We start from the raw sequence: 21608 nt of genomic DNA, 5'->3' as shown, positions 1-21608 counted from the left end.
GGAATAGATTTTTTACTACCAGAAAAATATTTATGACTTTTTCTTATTATTAGTGTTTCTAAAAATTTTTAAATATGCAGATATTTCAGACTCTTTACATTAATTATTAAAACAAAAACCTTCCTCACATGAGACAAAAGATGGACATTTAGTAGAAAATTCCCCTGCTCCATTTCTTCCATCTTCAGAACTTAACTCCTATATTCTGGATCATATTTTTGCATTTTAAAGCAACTACCGTTAACTACATAAATCATTCTGTTTGGGGTGTCTAATATAAAAATGTACCTGCACTCAACGTTGAGATAAATAAAATGTTTGTATTTCCTAGTAACATAATTTAGTAACTTTTATTTAGTTAGGAGGCAATGTAACCTGGAAACCCAGGGACCTAAATTAGAACATGCCCCAAAAGTTGCTTTTTGGCTTGCCATATCCCCCTATCTTGTACCCATATAAATGCCAGACCCTAGGTTCCTGCAGCAGATGAGGAGACAGACAGACAAATGGCAGAAGGGAGCAGTAGAGAAGGAGAGAAGGGAAGGAGTGTTTGAATGTTGAGAGGAGTTTGGCTGGGGACAACTGGAGAGATCTGCTGGTGGATGGCCGAATTCCAGGGAAAGATCATTTTCCCACTCTATCTCCCTTCTATTTCCCCATCCATCCCACTGAGAGCCACATCCACTACACAATAAAACCCCCACCTTCATCCTTCAAGTCCATGTGTGACCTTATTCTTCTTGGACTCCAAACAAGAACCTGGGTGACAAGGGGGCACTCAGTGGTTAACACTTAAGCTGTCTGCGGGTGGCAGAGCTAAAAGAGCACCATAATACTGGGGCTTCAGGAGTCACAGGCACCCACCCCTAGACATTGCTGTGGGGCTGAAGCCCCAAAGTTCTCACCCTGGTTCCTGTATCTGCCTGTGTGTGCTCCCCCTCCCATAAGGGGTTTGAGCTTGCAGTGGCCCAAATAGAGAGCCACACCCCTGTCACATGTCCTCAGTGGGGTCAGGGAACACTGCTGTTTCAATAAGTGTAGTTCAAAATGTGTAGCATTCCTTAGGTTAGAGTTTTTAAATTATTTTAACGCTTCTCTCTTTGGCCCTTCTTGCCCTATTTCTAAAGGTGTGTCCTGTGGCACATGTTTGTCTTTCATTGTAAATCACATCAAATCCTTTTTGGATACAGACACTGTATGAGTAACAAATGAATGCAGAGGCATTAACTTTTACATATCTATTTTGTACTTTGTATTCTTTGTTTTAATCTCCATTTAAGCTTTTATTGTAAAAAAATATTTAATGATTCTGAAATTTAAAGACGTTTATTTTTCTAGAAACTTTTCTAATGAAAATTAAGCACAAAAGATTTCCTATACAAAAATAAAACTACAGCCATGCCTACCTGCTGCAAGCTATGCTTTTACTTGAGTCCACAGGTTAATACTTTTAGTTTTAAAATGACTTACCTTCCCTGTAGTGCTATGAGAGACTTGCATTAGCTATTTATGTATGTATTAACTATCATAAAAGCTTGGGACACAATGTCACTTATAAGATAGCTAAACTTGGCAAGAGACTTTAAATTCTAGAAAGACTGCCTTCTAATGGAGGACAGGAGTCGGCTGAGGAATAGAGTTTTTTAACAACGAAAGAGCTTTTATCTGGGAGTTCCAATTTCAATGAAGAGGAAAACTATTTTGAAGTTACAGGGAAAAAAACAAGGTTGTATATAAAAAGTTACATGTTTAGGAACTGCATCAATATTTGATTAATAGACGATAGGAAGGTTAAGGTTTTTAACACACACGCTCCAAATCTTTAAAATACTGCAAATAGAGGAAATAAAAGAAACTTCGACATAAGTTGAAAATGCTTTCTGTGGTAGTTGTGGACTAGATTTTCAGGTAAATTGCAAAGTGAACTCAAAGAAGAGAATAAAAGCAAGCACACACACACACACACACACACACACACCCTCTCTCTACCAATGTGACTGACTTTGTGGCCAAGATTTCAAGGAAAAATATTAGAAATTCATTAAGATGCTGCTATAGTCTAAAAATAGCAGAGGAATCTCTGAAATATCCATGTTTTACCAGTTGGCCATGTGAGGGAGAGCTCCCATATGTACTGTTACATTATCTTTGTCATTATAATTGATGCCTAATAATTTTCAATCCATCAAATGCAGTCCTGATGGAAGAGAGACATTTATTTATCTCCATTTAAGATAATCATCACTTAGAATTCCTATCTCAAATTTCCTAACAGCTTAAATCACAATAGTGGAAAACAAACAAACAAACAAACATAGCACTTTACTGATTAAGTTACTGACTGCCAAAAGAAGATAGGATCTCACATACCTGAGAGCAGTTCTGAGTGCCTGGTTAGTGACTTTAGATACTCTTTCCAAGAACCGGAGAGAAGACAGGTCATTATGCCCAGATTTTACTAGGTGACTAGGTCCCTTTTCCCTGGAATAGGTAGGGTTGACACTATCCAGAAATTCTGAGGGGCCAAGAAATAAAGAGATATTTATATTTCCCCTAATATAATGTTCTAGAACTTCCGTGTGACTCATCATAGCCTTCATGGAGTCTGAAGTTCCTAATGAAAAGCATTACAGAAGATGTTCTTTTTTTCTTACATTAACATTCATTTCACAATCCTCAAAACATGAAAGAATAATTTAAAACAACCATGTCATGGCAGAGTCCTAATCCTGTATTAGGAAGTCTGTATAGGTCTCCAAAATTCTAATCACCTAAAAACCTCCGGAAGACATAGTGAAATTAGGTCTCTGGGTTTAAAAGGGAAATAACACCAGTACAGGCTCTGAATAGATATTACCTGAATTAAGGTAGACTCTGGCATTTAAAAACTGGGCAAAAACTTAGTCAAGTCAGCTTATCAATCAAGTCTCATATTTCTTATCAGAAAAACGGGTTGCTGTGAGAATCAAATACGTGTTTAGTGCGTACCTGGGGTGTAGACAGCCCTAAACATCTGCTGTATTGCCACATCTGCTTTGATTCTTTGCCTCATATAATTTTTCAGCTCAACTTAGGGCAAATAAATGAAACAGTTGAAATGTGTGCACTTATTTATTCTTCACTAATATTAAACCAGGTAATCTATATCTGTCATTAGCAAATAACATACACAAATCTATAAATATATATATAAATGTTTGTACAAAATTGAATATTCATGATTTTACATTTGACAAACATTGTTAGGTAAAAAACAAACTATTTTACTAAGTTAACATCTCTTTCAATTAGTTATACATTGTAATACTGGCATATTTTACATAAGACTCTTAGAAAAGAATAATGTTAAGTCATTTTATTAGGTTGAGGTGAAATAGAGAAAACTCTTAACATCCTGGAGAGAAACAAGCAATCAAACCATGTATTTCAAGACTAAAGAAATGTATTTACCCTAAAATCATCAGTATCAGCAACCCAACAAAACAACTTTGCCATTTCTACTTTAAGTACACTGTAGCTTGATCGGACAAACACGTATCTAAGCAGCACTTGCTTTAGCAGATCCCTTTGTCCAAAAGCAAAACAAAATTCATAGTCATTATTTACCTTGCACCCAGTAAAAGCCAAGAGATTTAAGGTAAGGACATTTTCTAATCCCATACCCATGCTAACATCATCAACATTGCTGGTACAAAACTCAGGGCAGGAAAAGAAGCTCAACCAGTGATTTTGAGTAGCAGAGAAATCAGTGGCTGATACATGAAAAACCAATAGAAAATGTGAGTTCTAGTGTAGGGTAACAAAACCATTGCTCTAAAACGATTGTAAAAGAGTAAACGAAAACACAATTCTTATTCAATGTCTCTTTTTCTTTTATATATCTGAAAGCCATCGTGCTGATTATTTTGAGCTGTTATTTTAATACAAGATGGCATTAAAATAACACAATATCTATTTGTCAAAATAAAAAATATTAGTTAAAATGGAATTGTGAATGCTATTTAAAAAAATAGCTATATCTCTTATGGGTTTTATAATAATCTAATAGAAAAGTAATATTTTAATAAATTACAACATTTTGTGTATGCTAAGTTGGATGGCAATATTAGATTACATCTTCTGCAACTCTGGTGTCAAAAATCTGATAGCAAATTTGATTCTCTGTTCCATTTGTGACATTGTATGACTTGATGAAGCATTCCAACCATGGATATGCATCTACAAAACCAAAAACAAAAATGTTATTTAACCATTAAAACAAAATAAATAACTCTGAAATAGGTATCTAAGCACACCACTGAGCTAGAAAAATTAACATTTATTTTGGCTTAAAAAGTAAGTAAATATCCTTTCCAAATTTAACATTATTCTCTTTCCCAAATACACACTAGATTCATGTTATTATTTTGGAGCAACTGTGACAAATTTGAATTTTTTGCTAAAAATAGGTAACAGTGATTACATCTTGTGTTTCAAAATGGTTGGTATATATATTTAAAATCTAAAATAGTGGTTAAAATAGGTCTACCAGGCCATGTTTTTTGATATAAAGATTTACTTCTAGAATTCTATCCAAAAGAATCCAAACAGATAACACAAATTAAAACTGACAACAAATACAAGTATTCAAGTTAAACTTTGTTATAGATGAACAAAAATTCCTATCATTATGTAACTATTATAAGATGCAAAGATTGACCAGGGAAAGTAAAGCTTGATTAAAAATAATATATAAAGTTAAACCAGCTGCTAAATCTGCAGCTGATGAAATTTCCTACAATAAAAAATTAAAAAGTTGTTAGAAAAATAAAATTGTCTTAATATGACTTAGATCTGCAAGTTTCAACATAAGGACAAATATGGCCACAGAAGGAAAATTCAGTAGCAGCAGGTATAAGCAGTACAATTTGAAATGAGGAATATCTGGTTTATTAATCAAATGTTTATACAGAAAACAAAGCTTATAAAAAATTAGTAAAACAAAAGCTTATAAACTTTTTAATTTTACAAAATCTGAAACTAGTTAACACTAAATAAAAAAAATTCATTTATGAATTAAACTGGATAACCCTGGACTTTGTTATAGAAAATGTTTACTGTCAATAATTTATACTTTTGGTCTAATTTCAACTAAAATGCTAGTAGCATGACAACGTCACATGTGCCTGTGATCAAAGCTACCTCCCTTTCCTATATTTTAAAATATTTAAAAAATCTTTTCAATGCAGAAATTATGATTCATAACTATTTTATCCCTGCCACTGTCTTCATCAAAGTTGATCATACAGTAATCACTACTTAGTAATTCATTTGGAAGCAAAGCTTTCAGACTTCTCAAAGTCCACAGATTACATATATGCTAGTGCTATCTCAAGTAAAAGTAAGTGTGGAATTGTTAAAATATTCTTGCCTACCAACTTTTATTCCTGGAGGACAAAACATATCCATGATCATATCCATACTTTTCTGAAGGTCATCATCCATTAGAACTTCTGATGCTGGAATCTGGAAGAATTTGTCCTTAAAAATATTTTATAAGAAAAGAAAAAAAGTAAATGATATTAATCATTTGCAATGTTATTATTAACACAAACATATTTCAATATTGTCTAATTAAAAGATAATCTGGATGATTTCACTCTATCAAGATTGTAGAATTCATAAACTAGAATGCTGGTCTCAGCATTCTAGATTAGTAGATTAAAATGCTAATCAGATTAAAATGCTACTTTAATCTTAAAATAGCTTTGAGATATACATAATCAAGTAAATTGCTCTGATTTAATAATAATGACGATGCTAATAATGATTTAAAAACAATGAGGCTATTCTCTTTCTGCATAGAAAAAATATCTGTGCGAAGCTTAAATGAATATAACATGTAGTATATATATTATATATTTATTTAATTTTTATCTCCCCTACTAGGTTATAAGTTTCAAGAAGGAAGGAATTTTGCTTGCGTTGTTTCCATCACATAGGATAGTACCTAGCACACAGCAGGTGCTCATTAAATATTTAATAATTTAATAAAAGGTTAAATGAATTGTGTAGGTAGGAGGAAAATTCTCCTCTTAACTTTACCTCACATATTTTCCAATGCATGTAGTAAACATTTTAACTTTACCCTAAGAGAAGTCTGGGCTTTGACCTTAGCTTGTGGAAGGTAATCTCTAAGCCCTTCCCATGTCACAGATGATAGAAGTATTTTTGACTGGAAGCGTTGGTCACTGTTAATAGTTTAACAATATGATGTAGGGTGAGACATCCAGAGCATGTGGTATCACCTTGATCTCAAGAGGGGCTGAAGACTGTGATCAGCCAATGGGCAGTAAACCACACCTATATGATGGAGTCCACTAAAAACTTTTAGCTGAGCTTCCCTATTTGGCAATATATTACATATATTGTTATACATTGTTGCAGGGAAAGTAACACAGTCTGCAACTCTGGGGAGAGGACAACCATAAGCTCCATGTCTGGGACTTTCCTGGACTCTGTCCCACACATCTCTTCCATTATCTGATTTTAATGTACATCCTTTCGCTGTAATAATCTGTAGCTGTCAGTATAGCAGGTTTCAGTGAATTCTATGAGTCTTGTGAATTATCAAAACTAAGAGTGGCCTTGGGGACCTCCAAAGCTGCAATTAGTGTCAGAAATGAGGAAGCTTTTGTAGACTGCCTCAAAACTTTATACAATATTATCTATCTCTCCTGTCAAAGTAACTTCATTTCCTCTAATACGAAATGTGGAGGTTGAAAAAATATGATAAAATAGTGACAATAAATAATGCTTCCATAGTGCAGCCGTATCTCTGCATTTTGGCTAAGGTATAGAGAATGACTCTTTAAATCCCTGTTCCTTAATTTTTCATTATTCAAATAATAAGATTTACAGTGTCAAATAAAAAAGGAGATACATACACAGATGATTCAAAATTTATGTGCTCATATTTTAACTTACATTTTTAAGTTGCCTTAAGTCCTTTTAGGAATAAAGCAGGTATAAATAAATGTATTCAATTTTTTAAATATTAAAAAATTTAAAATTTTTAAAATATTTTTAATTAAAAATATCTTTACTACCTCTGACACTTACAGAATCCATGAGATAGGCTTCTAATACACCTGTTCCATCATCAAGAGTAAATGTCATAACAAACACATATTGGAGCGGTACAACACCCAGTACTAGTGAAGGAAAAAAAGATCAAATCATGAGTCTGCTATTCCTTATTAGCAAGGTAAAATTAAAATTGTCTTATGATAGTATAGACCTGTAAATTTTATATACTGAAATAACTCAAGATATTATCTCCAGGTAGATAGATAGTGTCAGAATTGAATTGGAGAACACCAGCTAGCGTCTGCTGCAGGATTGCTTGTTTGGTGTATGGGTGAAAACCCTTATGCATTTGGTCACATAAGTCTTCTGTCCTGATTGCTGTGGTGTCAGAGCAGAGGACAGTTTGTGTTTTTTAACTCCACAGATACTCAACCTGTAATCAAGCGCATTTAGCAGGTTTATTTTGGAACATTTCACTATATCTACATAGGGAGAATGTCTTATAAGCATTTTTTTTTTTTTGAGACGGAGTCTTGCTCTGTTGCCAGATTGGAGTGCAGTGGCGTGATCTCGGCTCACTGCAACCACTGTCTCCCGGATTCAAGCGATTCCCCTGCCTCAGCCTCCTGAGTAGCTGGGACTACAGGCGCATGCCATGCCATCACATCTGGCTATTTTTTGTGTATTTTAGTAGGGATGGGGTTTCACCATGTTGGCCAAGATGATCTCGATCTCCTGACATAATTCACCTGCCTTGGGCTCCCAAAGTGCTGGGATTACAGGCGTGAGCCACCGTGCCCGGACAACCTGTTTTGATTAAATATTAATGTAATATATATTTAAAATGAGTTGACAGACTCAAGCCGGTATTCCCAGCATTTTGGGAGGTCGAGGTGGCAGATCATCTGAGGTCAGGAGTTCAAGACCAGCCAGTCCAACATGATGAATCCCCATCTCTGCTAAAAGAGAAAAAAAATTAGCTAGGCATGGTAGCACACATCTGTAATTCCAGCTCCTCAGGAAGCTGAGGCATTAGAATCGCTTGAACCCAAGAGGTAGCGGTTGCAGTGAGATGAGATTGCACCACTGCACTCCAGTCTGAGCGACAGAGTAAGACTGCATCTCAAAAAAAAAAAAAAGAGTTGATAACCTCCATAGAAACCACAAAATGTTATTCATGAAATTTAACTCATTGCATGTAAGTATTATGAAAGATAAAATACAGAATGTTCTAAAAAAATAGCATGCAGTTAAACACCATTTTAGCATGTCTCTCTATTATAAGCTAGGGGAATAATTTATACTTTTAAAAAGAGATATCATCTGGTTGAATGGTCAAGAATGTCAGAATCTGAGATTTAATAATTTGGTAAGATGAGGAAGAAAGACGAAATTAGACACTGGATAACACGAAAATTTACAGGTTAAGATAAATATCTTCTTATTTGAAAACGGAAGATACTCAATTTATAGAATGTTATATATTAGCTTCTATCTGTGGAACCCATATTTAAACAGGAGGACTAATTAAGAGTGCAAGTAAGAAAAAATTAGGACATACAGACATGAACTAGGGCATAAAACAGACATTAATACAGGGGAGCTGATTTTTAAGTTTCTAAAGGTCTTCATAGGTTAAAACTGTGAACTAAAATCAAGAAAGATAAACTTAGTATCTCTACCCCAAGGAACCATAAAAACAAAGAAAGTACATTAAGAATAGAATGAGGAGACCAAGTTCAAGAAGTTCATGTGACAGGAACCCAGGATTTCACTAGACCACAAATAAAACATGAGATAGCTGTACTAAAAAGGAAAGAAAACAAAACCAAGTGTACAAATAAATAGCTATACAATGCCATTTCAGGCTAGTAGAAGTTGAGTGTCCAGTTTTAGGTAATAATAATTTTCACTCTATTCTGAATTGGCCAAACCACATCTGCAGCACAATGTCCAGCTCTGACTGCCAAATTTTGAGAAGAGCACTGGTTAAGTGGAATGCTTCCTGATTAGGAAAAACAAAATAGTAAAGCATGGGGGAAAGTACAAAGACAGTGACGGTGCCTGCTTGAAGAAATGCAGACTAAAGGAAGGCTTGGCAGATATCTTTAAATTTGCAAAGTCTGCTCATCTTACAGAAGGAATAGGTATACAAAGGAATAGGTATACTTTCAGGTATGCTGAAATATAAGTAGGTGAAATAATCTTGCATATAAACACTCAAAATTGCAGGGCATGGAAATTTAGCTAACCTTCTGCCACAGAAGAAGGAATCCACGATGTCTTATCAACCAAGGAATTTAGATTTTGTATGGATCTCAAATTAGAACATTGTTTACATCTGAAATTTATGAAAGAAAAAACCATATAAATATTTTAAAATAATTTAGCTTGTTATAGCTTTTTACAGCTCAAACATGTATAGTTTTAAAATATAAATTATTAAATAGAAGAGTACTGCATCCTCTATATTGTAATGTGCTTGCTTGTTTCAGAAGAGAATTATGAAAGAGTAAGTTTATTACATAAAGGCAATAAAAAGACAGTGTAAGATTCAGAATAAACAACTCTAAACTGAGAATAGGGTGCTGGGTTCCAAGACCAAATCATTAATTAATTTTGCTCTCAATTTCCTTATTTGTTAAAATGAAAAGTTGAAGAAAATGCTCATCTGTATTCTTTGATTCTATAAGCAGTACTTTTCTTTTTTTTCTTTTTTTGAGATAGGGTCTCACTCTATTACCCAGGCTGGAGTGGTGCAGTGGCACAATCTTGAGTCTCTGCCTCCCAGGCTCAAGTGAGCCTCCCACTTCAGCCTCCCAAGTAGCTGGAACCACAGTTGTGCATCACCATGCCTAGCTAATTTTTATAATTTTCTAGAGATAAGGTCTTGCCACAATGCCCAGGCTGGTCTCAAACTCCTGAGCTCAAGCCATCTGTCTGCCTTGGCCTTCCAAAGTACTGGAATTACAGGCATGAGTCAACATGCCCAGCCACTGTAAGTAATATCTTAATAAATTCAAAGTCTTAATAAATATGGCCAAGAGAAAAATTACTAAAGCAGTTAGAACATACAAGATTCTAGATAATATTTTTAGTAAGCATATATCCAGAGGTTTGTATTTTATGATGCCTAATACCATAGCTATCTTTTGAAATGTATATAAATTGAAGACTATACAATACACTAAAGTCGTGCATTATTTAGTATAGGGATTTTGCTTTACTTGAATACTAACATATTTTAAGTATGAGTAATATATTTTTTATTATGCATCATCATAATGTTTATGAGATGTTGATAAGAAAATATACTTGAAAAGATATACTCGAATAAAAATAAAAGTTGAAAAGGTCCATACACATTTGTTTTCATTTGCACTTTGGGAAAACAAGAGGATAACCATATTACATCTTATCATCTTTTCTAATAAAATATGTTAATTTAAGGAAAAAATATTATTGCCTAAGAAAAAGACTATGATATTAATTAGCATTAGAAATTAATAAAGCAAGTGTAGTATAAAAATTAAGGATAGTAAGTCAAAATTAAATCAAGAACTACTTACTTCCAAAAGCAGTAAAAGGGGAAACAGAAAAAATTAGGAACATAAACTAAATATATCAATAATTTAAGAATATATTTTAAATTCAACTATTAAAACTAAAATGTAGCCATAAACTTTTATTTATGAGTGACATATGAAATAGAATACCAGAAACTTGAAAGCAAATGGATAAGAGTAAGCTATAAAGCAATTACCTAATAAAAATTTTTAAAAAGCCTATAAAACACATGAAACCATAAAGTTAAAAAGGCATCCATACTAGAAGTATGGATGAAACTGACAAAAGATTAGTATCTCTAAAGAAACCTTACAACCAATTACATGTATGCTTGCTCAAAAACAAACCAAGAAAGAAATCAGTAACCTCACAGAAAAAGAGGCAAAAGATGTAAACATGGAATTCACAGAATAGGAAACCTATGTAGCTGATAAACATGGGGGCTGCTTAAACACACTAGACATCTAGGAAATACAAACAAAAACATCACTGATAGCATCTGATGCTCACTGGCCTAACAAAAGTACAAGTTAGACTAATACCAAGTATAAGACAGAAATAGATTAATACTAAGTGTGGGAGTAAACTTGGTGGAAACTAAAATTTTTATACATTACTGATGGGACCATAAATTGTTAGAACCATGGGAAGAACAATTGGGTATTTTTCTCATAAAGCAAAACTTATGTATACCTTATAATCCAGTTAATTCTAATTCCAGGTAAACACCTTAGTAGTAACTTTCAAACATTTTTGTTCAGGGCTCACAGTAAGAAATTCATTTAATAACATATCTTAGTAATACAAACATACACACACAACTGAAATGAAAGTGTTATGGAACAACACTGACCCTTACTATGTAAAATGTTCCCTATTATCCATTCCCTCTCATTCCATTTCTTACTACAACCACATCATATGATTAAAAAAAAAGTTGGTCATGACCCACTGAACTCATTTTATGAGAAGGGAAATACACAAGAAACATAAAACCTGACTTCATTCAGTACTCTCTATAAATGAAACAAAAAATAACACATATCCACCATTAATTGGTAAATAGCCAACAAATTCTGATATTTCATAAAATACTCCATAGACATTAAAATAAATAACCTAAATGTACATGCATCAATATCTTGAATATAATAATGAATGTAAAAAAGCAAGCTGCAAAAGGTCTGGCACAGTACGAAACAGTTTATATAAATTTACAAAACAAAAAATATGCTATACTGCTTAAGAGTTCACACACATATTATAATGAAGGCATAAAAACATTGATGAGAAGGATTTAATCCAAGTTGGGAAAAGTAGCTATCTCTGAGAAAAAAGGATTAGAGAAGGATTGGTATGGAGTTATATTACTTCTCCGTAACATTTAATTTCTTAAAAGGAAAAGTCTGGAAGGCTGAGGCAGGCAGATTGCTTTAACTCTGGAGTTCAAGACAGCCTGGGCAACATGGCAAAACCACATCTTTACAAAAAATACAAAAATTAGACAGGTGTGGTGGTGGTGTGCACCTGTAGTCCCAGCTAGTTGGGAGGACTGCTTGAGCCCAGGAGATCAAGGCTACAGTGAGCTGAATCATGCCACTGCAGCCTGGGTGTCAGAGTGAGACTCTGATTCCAAAAAAAAAAAAAAAAGCGGTGGGGAGGGTCTGGAATAATGATAAAATGTTAACATTTGTTAAATATAAATGGTGGTTATGTAATTGTTGTGATGTTACTTTTCATATTTTTCTGTAAGTTAAAATTATTTCATAACCTAAAAATAAAAAGAAGAATCAATTAAAAGGTATACTGGCTTTTGATGATGAAGCTCATGTAATAAAAAATGTAAAAGTGTCTTAAAATATGGAGTGTGAACAGCATTTGTCTTAGTTTTGAAGCAACTAGTAAAAAAAGTCCAGAGCTTTGGCTAGGCACGGTAGCTCATGCCTATAATCCCAGCACTTTGGGAGGCCAAGGCAGGTGGATCACCTGAGGTCAGGAGGTCGAGACCAGCTTGGCCAACATGGTGAAACCATGTCTCTAATGAAAATGCAAAAAAAAAATCAGCTGGGCGTTTGGTGTGTGCCTATAGTCCCAGCTACTTGAGAGGCTGAGACAGGAGAATTGCTTGAACCCGGGAGGCAGAGGTTGCAGTGAGCCGAGATCATGCCACTGTACTCTGGCCTGGGCAATAGAACAATATTCCATCTCAAAGAAAAAAAAAGTCGAGAGCCTTAAGGTAATTTTTTTGAGACTTCTAATAAATGAAGAAGTTATATTACAGAGTTTAAAATGAGTATTTCCTTTCCTGGTTTAGACTTGTCATGGTGCCCAGTACTGGTAAGGCAAAATAGGGAGAAGGGAGAAACAGCAAGAGTAAGTGATAAAGGATGAGCATGCAGAAAGAGAAAGCTCAATTAGTGACTTATTATACAAGAAAAATAGAATTTTATGAGTTTTTATTTTTTAATTATTTTAATTAAAAATCATTATCAAAAAAACTGACTCTCAGATCACGAGTCTAATGAGAGAGATAATTAGACACTGAGCATATAAGAGTAAAAACAGCTATAACTCAGGGATTTAAGTCAGTGGCACACAGTTTCAGTTTATGGCTAAAATTTTATGATTTGTTGACAGAACACAGGCAATATCTAACAATGACTTTACCATACAATTAAGGAGGTATCATGGTTACAGTATAATATTTTTCAATGAGTATATAATTTTTCAATCAGGATTTACATATTATGACAATGACTAATAATTGTTACGAATTTAGAAGTCGGAAAAGAAGAGGAATAGTATGACAAAACATATACTATAATCCAAGGTTTCTCAAATCAGAACATGCCCAGGGTGATTGTTCCATCAAGCAATAGAGGAGATTTTATCCCTATCCCCTCCTTCTAAATTTAGAAATCTGTTTATGGCTTCTAATGTATTCTTTTATATTCCAATTTTCAGTGGCAGCAAATTTGCAATTTAGTGGCTCAGAAATTCTGAAATTCAGTCACTTAAGTTTTACTAGGTTTGTATCTCTGATTTTTTCTCTGTAACGGGTATCTAATCCTCACTGTGAAAGAAAACAAGTGAGTACCAGCCTCTGACTGTGGAATCAAAAGAAGGCAGCTCTATGCCTCACACATTGTGTGTACTCTCTCTCTATATGCTTATCAAAAGAACAGATATATGTCAGAAAAAGCTAGTACATCTAAGCTGATACACTGTAAGTTTCTGTTGAACATATAGTAACCCATGAAATAAACTAATAAAATTTATTCTTAAACGGTTTTTAATTCCAAAAATTTTCTGAGTTGAAAACATACCCATAGTGATGTACTGTTCCTTGTATAAAAAATGGTGCTGAAAGGTCCAAGAGTTCCAGGTCTTCGTAGCCAGATCTCACAGGAATTACACTATTAAACTTGTTTGAGAGTTTGCAAATTTCACTGAGTGTACCTCCTGTTAAGAGAATAAACCCTTCCAGTAATGCAAATAAAATGTAGAAAAAGTACAGTCCTATTAAATAACATGTGAGGTATAATAAAAGACTAAGGAATTGACAGAAAAAAGACAATGAATGTATGTGAAAAATATTAATTTGTAAACTTACAATCCTGTACTTTGAAAATAATCAATGGATAAAAATGCTGAGACTTAGGTAAAACATAAAGCCTATGAAATTTTAACCAGCTTTCTAAATTTAAACAAATTACTCTTTATGCCAGGAAAACTTTTGGTTCAAATAACCAGAAGGGAATATAAGTTAAGAGCCAAGGTATAATCAGATTCTAATAAATTTTCTATATACTAATTAATATCTGGACAAATTTAGTTTTGAGTTTAAAATAAATCTCAATTTTCAGGTCAATATTTCATTTAAATATAGATATGAGTAGTTCATGTTATATGAATTCACATATAAAATTTGTTCATTTTTCCTGGGAAAATTATCACACTTAATTCTATGGCAGAGTAAGCATTCAAATGACCACACTGGCTGAGAAGTATTGCCCAATGGCATGCCATTATTAGAAGGCAGTGTCCTTTTTACTTAGTTGACAATGCTTCCTCTCTCCAGGCAAAAGAATAGGATTTAAAAAATACCTCTGTGTTTCTTAAAAGTTGTAGAATTTGTAATGTCAACATTTAATTATAAGGGAGAAGCACTTCTGGCATAGCAGAGTGAGGACATCCAAAGACACACTTGTCTAAAACAGTAATAAGAGTATTGGCAAAAACTGTAAAACCGTTTTTAGAACTCTGGAAATTACCAGAGGCCTTCAATGATCCAAGGCATGTTGAAGGAATGTTCTTGAAAAATAGCTGAATTTTTGTAAGAGCAGTGAGCTCTGTGGCATTTTAACTTGCCCTGTTCCCATACTCTTTCCCCCAAGTTCACTGTTATTGGAAGCCACAGTTCTGCTATATCATACTGCAGTCAGATATAAACCCTCATTATGCCAGCTTAAAAACTCAAAACAATATTCCCAAAGCATGCTACTTAAAAGCTTCACAGCCCCAAAGCTAATCTATCTTCTGTAGATGGATACCTAGCCTTGCTAAAGGGACTCCTGCCTACTGTTCAAAACTGCAATAGGTGACCATTCACTAACTCTTTTCTCTATGAGTCCTCTCCAGAAATGCTATTTCAAAGAAACTGGTGAGATTTCATCTAGTCATTCACACTGACCACACCAGTGTGGCTCTGGCACATAAGCTGGACAACTTTGGTCAAGTTACTTAAACTCTGTTATATCAGTTTCCCCATTTGTAAAACTGAGAATAATGTTACTCTGTAAGATCATTCTAAAGATTAAATGAGTTAGTATTTGTAAAGCACATAAAGCCATGAGCGACTACTGGTATCAATATTTTTGTGATTTCCTCTTAATAAAAAGTCCATGAAAGGAAACACTTTGTTGTGTTTGCTACATTACCACTAATGCTTAAATCAGTGTCCGGCACACAGTAGGCATTCAATAAACATGTTTTGAACAAATGATTGAGTGCAAAAAAAGACATCTGCATTCATTTATGTGAATACTAGGTTTCTAAAAGTTTGTATCTGGAGCCGTCTTAACAGAGAACAATTTATTTGCAATCAGTAGACATATTTTAACATGGACTACGGAGACAGAAAGTCCCAAGTTTAAATTTTTTTCTGACATTTACTAGGTCTTTAACCTTGAGTTCTTCACCATTTTCTCTTGGTCTCAGTTTCCTCAACTGTTTAAAAAGGGAATATATCTAGCTTACAGAGGACCTGTTATGAGAGTTCAAGATAAAATAGTAAACTAGGTACTGAAGTGCCTGATACATAGTCTATTTAGTAAATTATAGGTATTAACAACAAATACTATGATAAAATGATTCAGTGACATTACAGTTCCATACAAATTATGTTTCAGAGGAAGTTAAATATCATGTAGTTTAAAATACAGTGTTAATAATAAATATTATAAACAATTCTATACCCACAAGTTTGACACCTTAGACAAAATGAATCCATTTCCTGAAAGACATAATCTATCAAAACTCACACAAGGAGAAACAGATAATCTGAATAGGACTATGTCTATAGAGAAACTAAAATAATAATAATAATCTTGAAAAAAATCACCAGGCTCAGATCGTTTCAATAGAGAAGTCTACCCAAACACTGAAATGATACCAATTCTCTACTATGTATTCCAGAAAATGGAAGTAGAGGGAACGTTTCCTAACTCTTATAAGGCCAGCAATATTCTAATACATAACCAAATACATTACAAGAATGAAAACTTACAGATCAATTTCTCTTATAAACACACATACAAAAATACTCAAATAGTATTTAAATATTAAATCAAAAAAGAAAATAATTATTCACCATGACTAAATGAGATTTAGGTATGCAAGGCTGGTTAAACACCCCAAAATCAATTAATGTAATTTATCACATTAATAGGCTAAAGAAGAAAAATTGTATAATCACATTAATAGATGTAATAGAAAAGGCATTTGATAAAATTCAACATCATTAATAATAAAAATTCTCAGCAAACTAAGAATACTGGGAAACTTCTTCAACTTGATAAAGAACATCATAAAATAGTGACAGCTAAAATTACATTTAACGGTGATACTTTCCACCTAAGATTGAGATCAAAGCAAGAACATTCCCTCTCATTGCTTCTATTCAACATTGTACTGGAAGCCCTACCTAATGCAGTGAGGTAAGAAAAGGAAATAAAAGGTATACATATTAGGAAGGAAGAAATAAGCTGTCTTTGTTTAGAGGAAATCACAACAAAAAATTATGAAATAATAAGCAATTACAGCAATGGTACAGGATACAAGGTTAATAACAAAAATCAATTGCTTGCCTATATATAAGCAACAAACAATTGGAGTTTGAATTTAACATAAAATAATCATCACCAAAAAAGAAAATACTTAGGTATAAAGCTAAAAAAATGTGATCTATATTTTGTTGGATTTATTTATATGAGGAAAGCTATAAAACCCTAGAGAGATCTAAGAAGATCTACATAGATAGATAGTCCATGTTCATTGTCAATAACATCAAGATGTTAGTCCTCCCTCTCCACCCTGACTTACAGATTTATGGCAATCTTAATAAGAATCCCAGCAAGTTATTTTTGGATATTGACAAGCTGATTATAAAGTTTACATGGAAATGCAGAAGTTTCACAATAGCCAACACAATACTGAAGAAAAAGAAGAAAGTTGGAGGATGAACACTACACAATTTCAAGAATTACTATATAGCTTTAGAAATAAAGATGGTGTGTATTGGCAAAATAACATATAAATAGATTAAAACAGAATAGAGAACAAAGAAACAAATTCACATGAATAAACTGGTTTGACAAAGAAGTAAGGTAATTCAATGGAGAAGGAACAGTCTTTTTAACAAATGGTACTGGAAAACTGGACATCTGCATGCAAAAGAAATCTGGACATAGATCTTATACCTTTTACAAAAATTAACTGAAAATGCATTACAGATCTAAATATAAAATGCAAAACTGGAAAACTTCTAGAAGATAACAAAGAAGAAAAGCTAAACATTCTGGAAAAGGCAAAACTATAAAGATGGTAAAAAGATCAGTGGTTGCCAGAGGTTTGGAGAAGGGGTAGAAGGATGAATAGGTGTAGCACAGAGGAGTTACAGGGCAGTGAAACTGTTTTCTATGAGACTCTAATGGTGGGTATACGGCATTCTGCACTTGTCAAAGCATAAATAACTGTACAACACAACGAGTGAACACTAATGTAAACTATGGTTACAATAAAATAGTGTCAACTGCATTAACTTGGCATGAGTATCAGTGAGTGCTGCTGCAGGTCCTTAAAGTCCAAGAATGACTTTGGTTTACTTTGGTTTATATAGTTTACTTTGGTTCATCTCTAAGTCCAGGTCAGTTTTTGATTTTGTTATTTTCTAACCAGAACAGTGTTATACTGCAGTAAGATCCTAGCCCTTGGCTCAGGCTACAATACTTAAAAATATAAAACAAAAAGAGCTCACATTCTTATATTCCCTTTACATTTCAAAGTGCTTTTACATATATTCTAATTTTTTTTCTTTTTCTCAAATAAGGCTTTTTTTAAAAAGCAGTTTTAGGTTCACAGCAAAATTAAGCAAAAGGTACAAAGTTTCCTTATGTCCTTTACCCACTTTATTATTACTCAACTACCCCCTTACTTCCCCATTCTCAACATCTTGCACCAGAGTGGTAAATTGTCAATTGAGAAACCTATTTTAACAAACCATTATCAATCAAAGTCACAGTCTATATTAGCGTTCACTCTTGGTGTTGTAGACTATATGTTTCGTTCTTAAGACTTCATTTTTTTTTCTTCTTTTTAAGGAAAAGTTTTAGGTTCACAGCAAAGTTAAGAGGAAGGTATAGAGATTTTCCACATTCCCTGCTAACACACATGCTAGCCTCCTCCAGCATCAACATCCTCCACCACAGTGGTACATTTGTTAAAAATGAACCTATACTGACATATAATCACCCAAAGCTGTAATTTACATAGGATTCCCTCATTTATTAAAAATAAAACTATATATTACTCTAATGCAAATTAAAGAAGGTATTTTTCTTTTATTACAAAAGGTTACAACAAAAGAAAAGCCTCAAGGAAAATAATGAAACTTTAAATTTGCCATGAGAAAAAATTTACAGTACATATTTTAGATAAATATTAGATAAAAATTAGATGAAAATGAAAAGAAAATGAAAAAACAAACATGACAAATTTCATTTATAGCTTATCAAGTTATCTTGTTTCAATGGTCTCTTCCTTGATTTAGATACAATAGATGATTTTCATCCTATTTTTATGAAACAACAGTGACATCCAGAGGCCAAGAAAACGCAACAGTATATAAGCAATCAGCCTCTTTATCATTACTTAACTAGATAATCAGCTTAGCACTGACAAAATTGAATGCAAACCAACAATATAGCTAAATGTAAACACTTGAGTCTAATGTACAATTTCAAAGGTAATTAAGATAAATTTATGTACGTGTGTATATATATTTGAATCTAGTTAACATATATATTTAATTTTGTAAAATTTAAATATTATTTTTACTTTATACATACTAGGTAGCCTGTAAAATATATTAAACAATAATTAATTAGGAAAATTATGCAAAAGCAGTATCCTAACAAAACAGTGACTTAAGTATCTTACCTTCTATCAAAAGTAGACATTCATTTGAAAGTGGGAGAATACCATTATTTTTCACAAAATGAACTGCTACTTTTCGTCCCTTTTGATCTTTAGTAGTCCAGATTTTCGAATCATATAATGATGTATTTTGTAGCTTGGCATCTGGGGTTTTAGTTGCACCATCTTGCAAAATTATATCCAGCTCGCCCTCATGTGGAACTTCTTGCCTAAAATCATTGACAATGAAATCATAGAAATCAATTTTGGTATGAGGTTGAAAACTTCAATTTAACAAGTTATCTAATTACAAAGTATCATTCTTACATGCAGATGAGTCAGTTACTTTTTCTTAAATTATGTAAATTATGGAGCTAATTCACTTTGCAGAATAAATAACTTTTATTCAATAAATGTTTGATATTTTGTGTGTAAGCATATTCAAATCATAACTACATTAACTGCTAGCAATTTCCATGCCTGGTTTTGTGATAGAAAGTTACTTATAATTATTCCTAGCACCATTTCTTTTCTCCTCTGTAAGGAATGCTAAATTTCCCAGTAGGAGAAAAAAAATGCAGTGGCACCCTGTCTTCACTCCGGTTAAATATCCACTGACCACACTTAGGGAAAAGGGTAATTCTAAACTAATACTATTTTCAATTCTGTTTATAATTAATAATTTTAAGAAGTCACATGGTTAAGTATTAAGTAGTAGAAATGACAGAATTTGGAATCAAAAGGTTTATGGCTTTATTCTGGTTCTGTTACCAACTAACTGTGTAACTTTAGATGGTTTCTGTTAATTTCTGAGATAATGTCCTTATTTGTTTAAAAAATGATCACAGAGAGTGGTTTTATTTTACAAAGCTATATTTTACAAAACTCAATGAGCCAAAATTTGACAATACTTGAAGAATTATCTAAAATCCTTATATATATATTTTAACACCAAAGCTCAAATGGGTAAAGACGGTTCCCTCACTTTTTATTTAAGGAGATTTTATAATAAAAAAATCTCCTCAAACAGTATTATACCCAAATTTTAGAGGGGAAAATATATGTATATTAATGAACACAGATAGTCACAATTTATAAGCATACAAATATATGGCTATGTACATATACAGTTATACATTGTAGAACATTTTAGTGAAAACTCAATTTATGGCATCCAAATGATATATCCATCAATTATCTACATTTTCCAAAACATCATTTTCGATATTCAGAGGAAAGATAGGCAAATTGCAACAAAAAGATGAGGAGCTTTTAAAAATGATTTTCAGAATATGTCTTGAGCTGATTTTCTAGCAAAAGGATTATAAAACCATTATATACATTTATTACATATTTATATAATAATTGGTGTTTGGAGTAAAGACATTGAGAAATTCTTAATTACTAAAGAAAATTTAAATTATATGTATTATCTTCTATTTATTAAGCAGGACAGAAGTTTACCAACAAGGCTCTCTATATCACTTAATTAGAAATTTCATGTAATTACAACTCTTTTCAAAAATTTCAGTTAATAAAGGTTTATACTTAGGAAGATACTTTTGCAACAAATGAGCCTGCCCAAATATATTCATCATTTATTATTTCTCATTTGCTTTTTTCAGAGTGACTAAGCTGAATTTAGATCTAAAAACAGCACCCACTTTTATTACTATCAGAAGAATTTATTCTCTAAGAATTTAGTATTTTACCTAAAAAACATTACCATTCTTTGAAAATATAATACATATATTCACAATTTACTTATTCCTAAGACACAAAATTATACATATATGCACATATATACACAAATAATATAAACACTTTTGTTTTATTATGGAAAATACTCACAGTAAATGACATTTAGGGCAATGAAGTTTAACAGACTGAAATAGTTTTCTGGGCTTATATGACCTCAATTTTGCTCGGATGCGATACTGTTGAGGAGCTTTCTGTTTCAAAATGGCACATAGTGGTGTCCTCTCCAGATACTGATGATCTGTAAGTACTGTAAAGAATTTTTATATTAAATCTTAACAAGAATACATAACATGCATCCTCCTGAACCAAATATGTACTATAAAATCTAATTAAGCTCTATTGTCAACTCCATGAAAGCAAGGGTTATGTCTTTATTCCTGGATGTATACCCAAGGCCACTATCATAGTGCCAGGCACATAGTAGGTGCTCAACAAATGTGTACTAATAAATGCTGGATTATCTGGGGGAGAAATAATTACCTAGTAAGTGTTCAAAAAAGCATTTTTATATGGGACTA

At 32.8% G+C, this 21608-nt stretch overlaps 1 protein-coding gene across 7 annotated transcripts in view; it reads right to left on the bottom strand.

Annotated features, from left to right (window-relative positions):
• Positions 1-21608, bottom strand: part of POT1 (protection of telomeres 1) — a 156638-nt gene that overhangs the window by 29868 nt on the left and 105162 nt on the right. For 6 of the 7 annotated variants that reach the window (XM_012474023.3, XM_012474026.2, XM_012474021.2 and 3 more), the window contains 7 exons: positions 21181-21337; positions 19354-19559; positions 13962-14097; positions 9321-9409; positions 7102-7193; positions 5415-5520; positions 3099-4218 (listed from right to left, as the gene is read on the bottom strand). In XM_012474023.3, coding sequence (XP_012329446.1) covers positions 4106-4218; positions 5415-5520; positions 7102-7193; positions 9321-9409; positions 13962-14097; positions 19354-19559; positions 21181-21337 — 899 coding nt within the window. In that variant the 3' untranslated portion in view covers positions 3099-4105. Of the gene's footprint in view, positions 1-2370; positions 4219-5414; positions 5521-7101; positions 7194-9320; positions 9410-13961; positions 14098-19353; positions 19560-21180; positions 21338-21608 lie in introns of those variants that run through there. The other variant, XR_002479035.2, reaches the window with a different exon arrangement.

Source organism: Aotus nancymaae, unplaced genomic scaffold (genome assembly GCF_030222135.1).
Source record: "Aotus nancymaae isolate 86718 unplaced genomic scaffold, 86718_ANA_hifiasm-v0.15.2.pri h1tg000002l, whole genome shotgun sequence".
In the NCBI taxonomy this organism is placed as follows: Eukaryota; Metazoa; Chordata; class Mammalia; order Primates; family Aotidae; genus Aotus; species Aotus nancymaae.
This window is presented reverse-complemented; position numbering and strand designations above follow the sequence as displayed.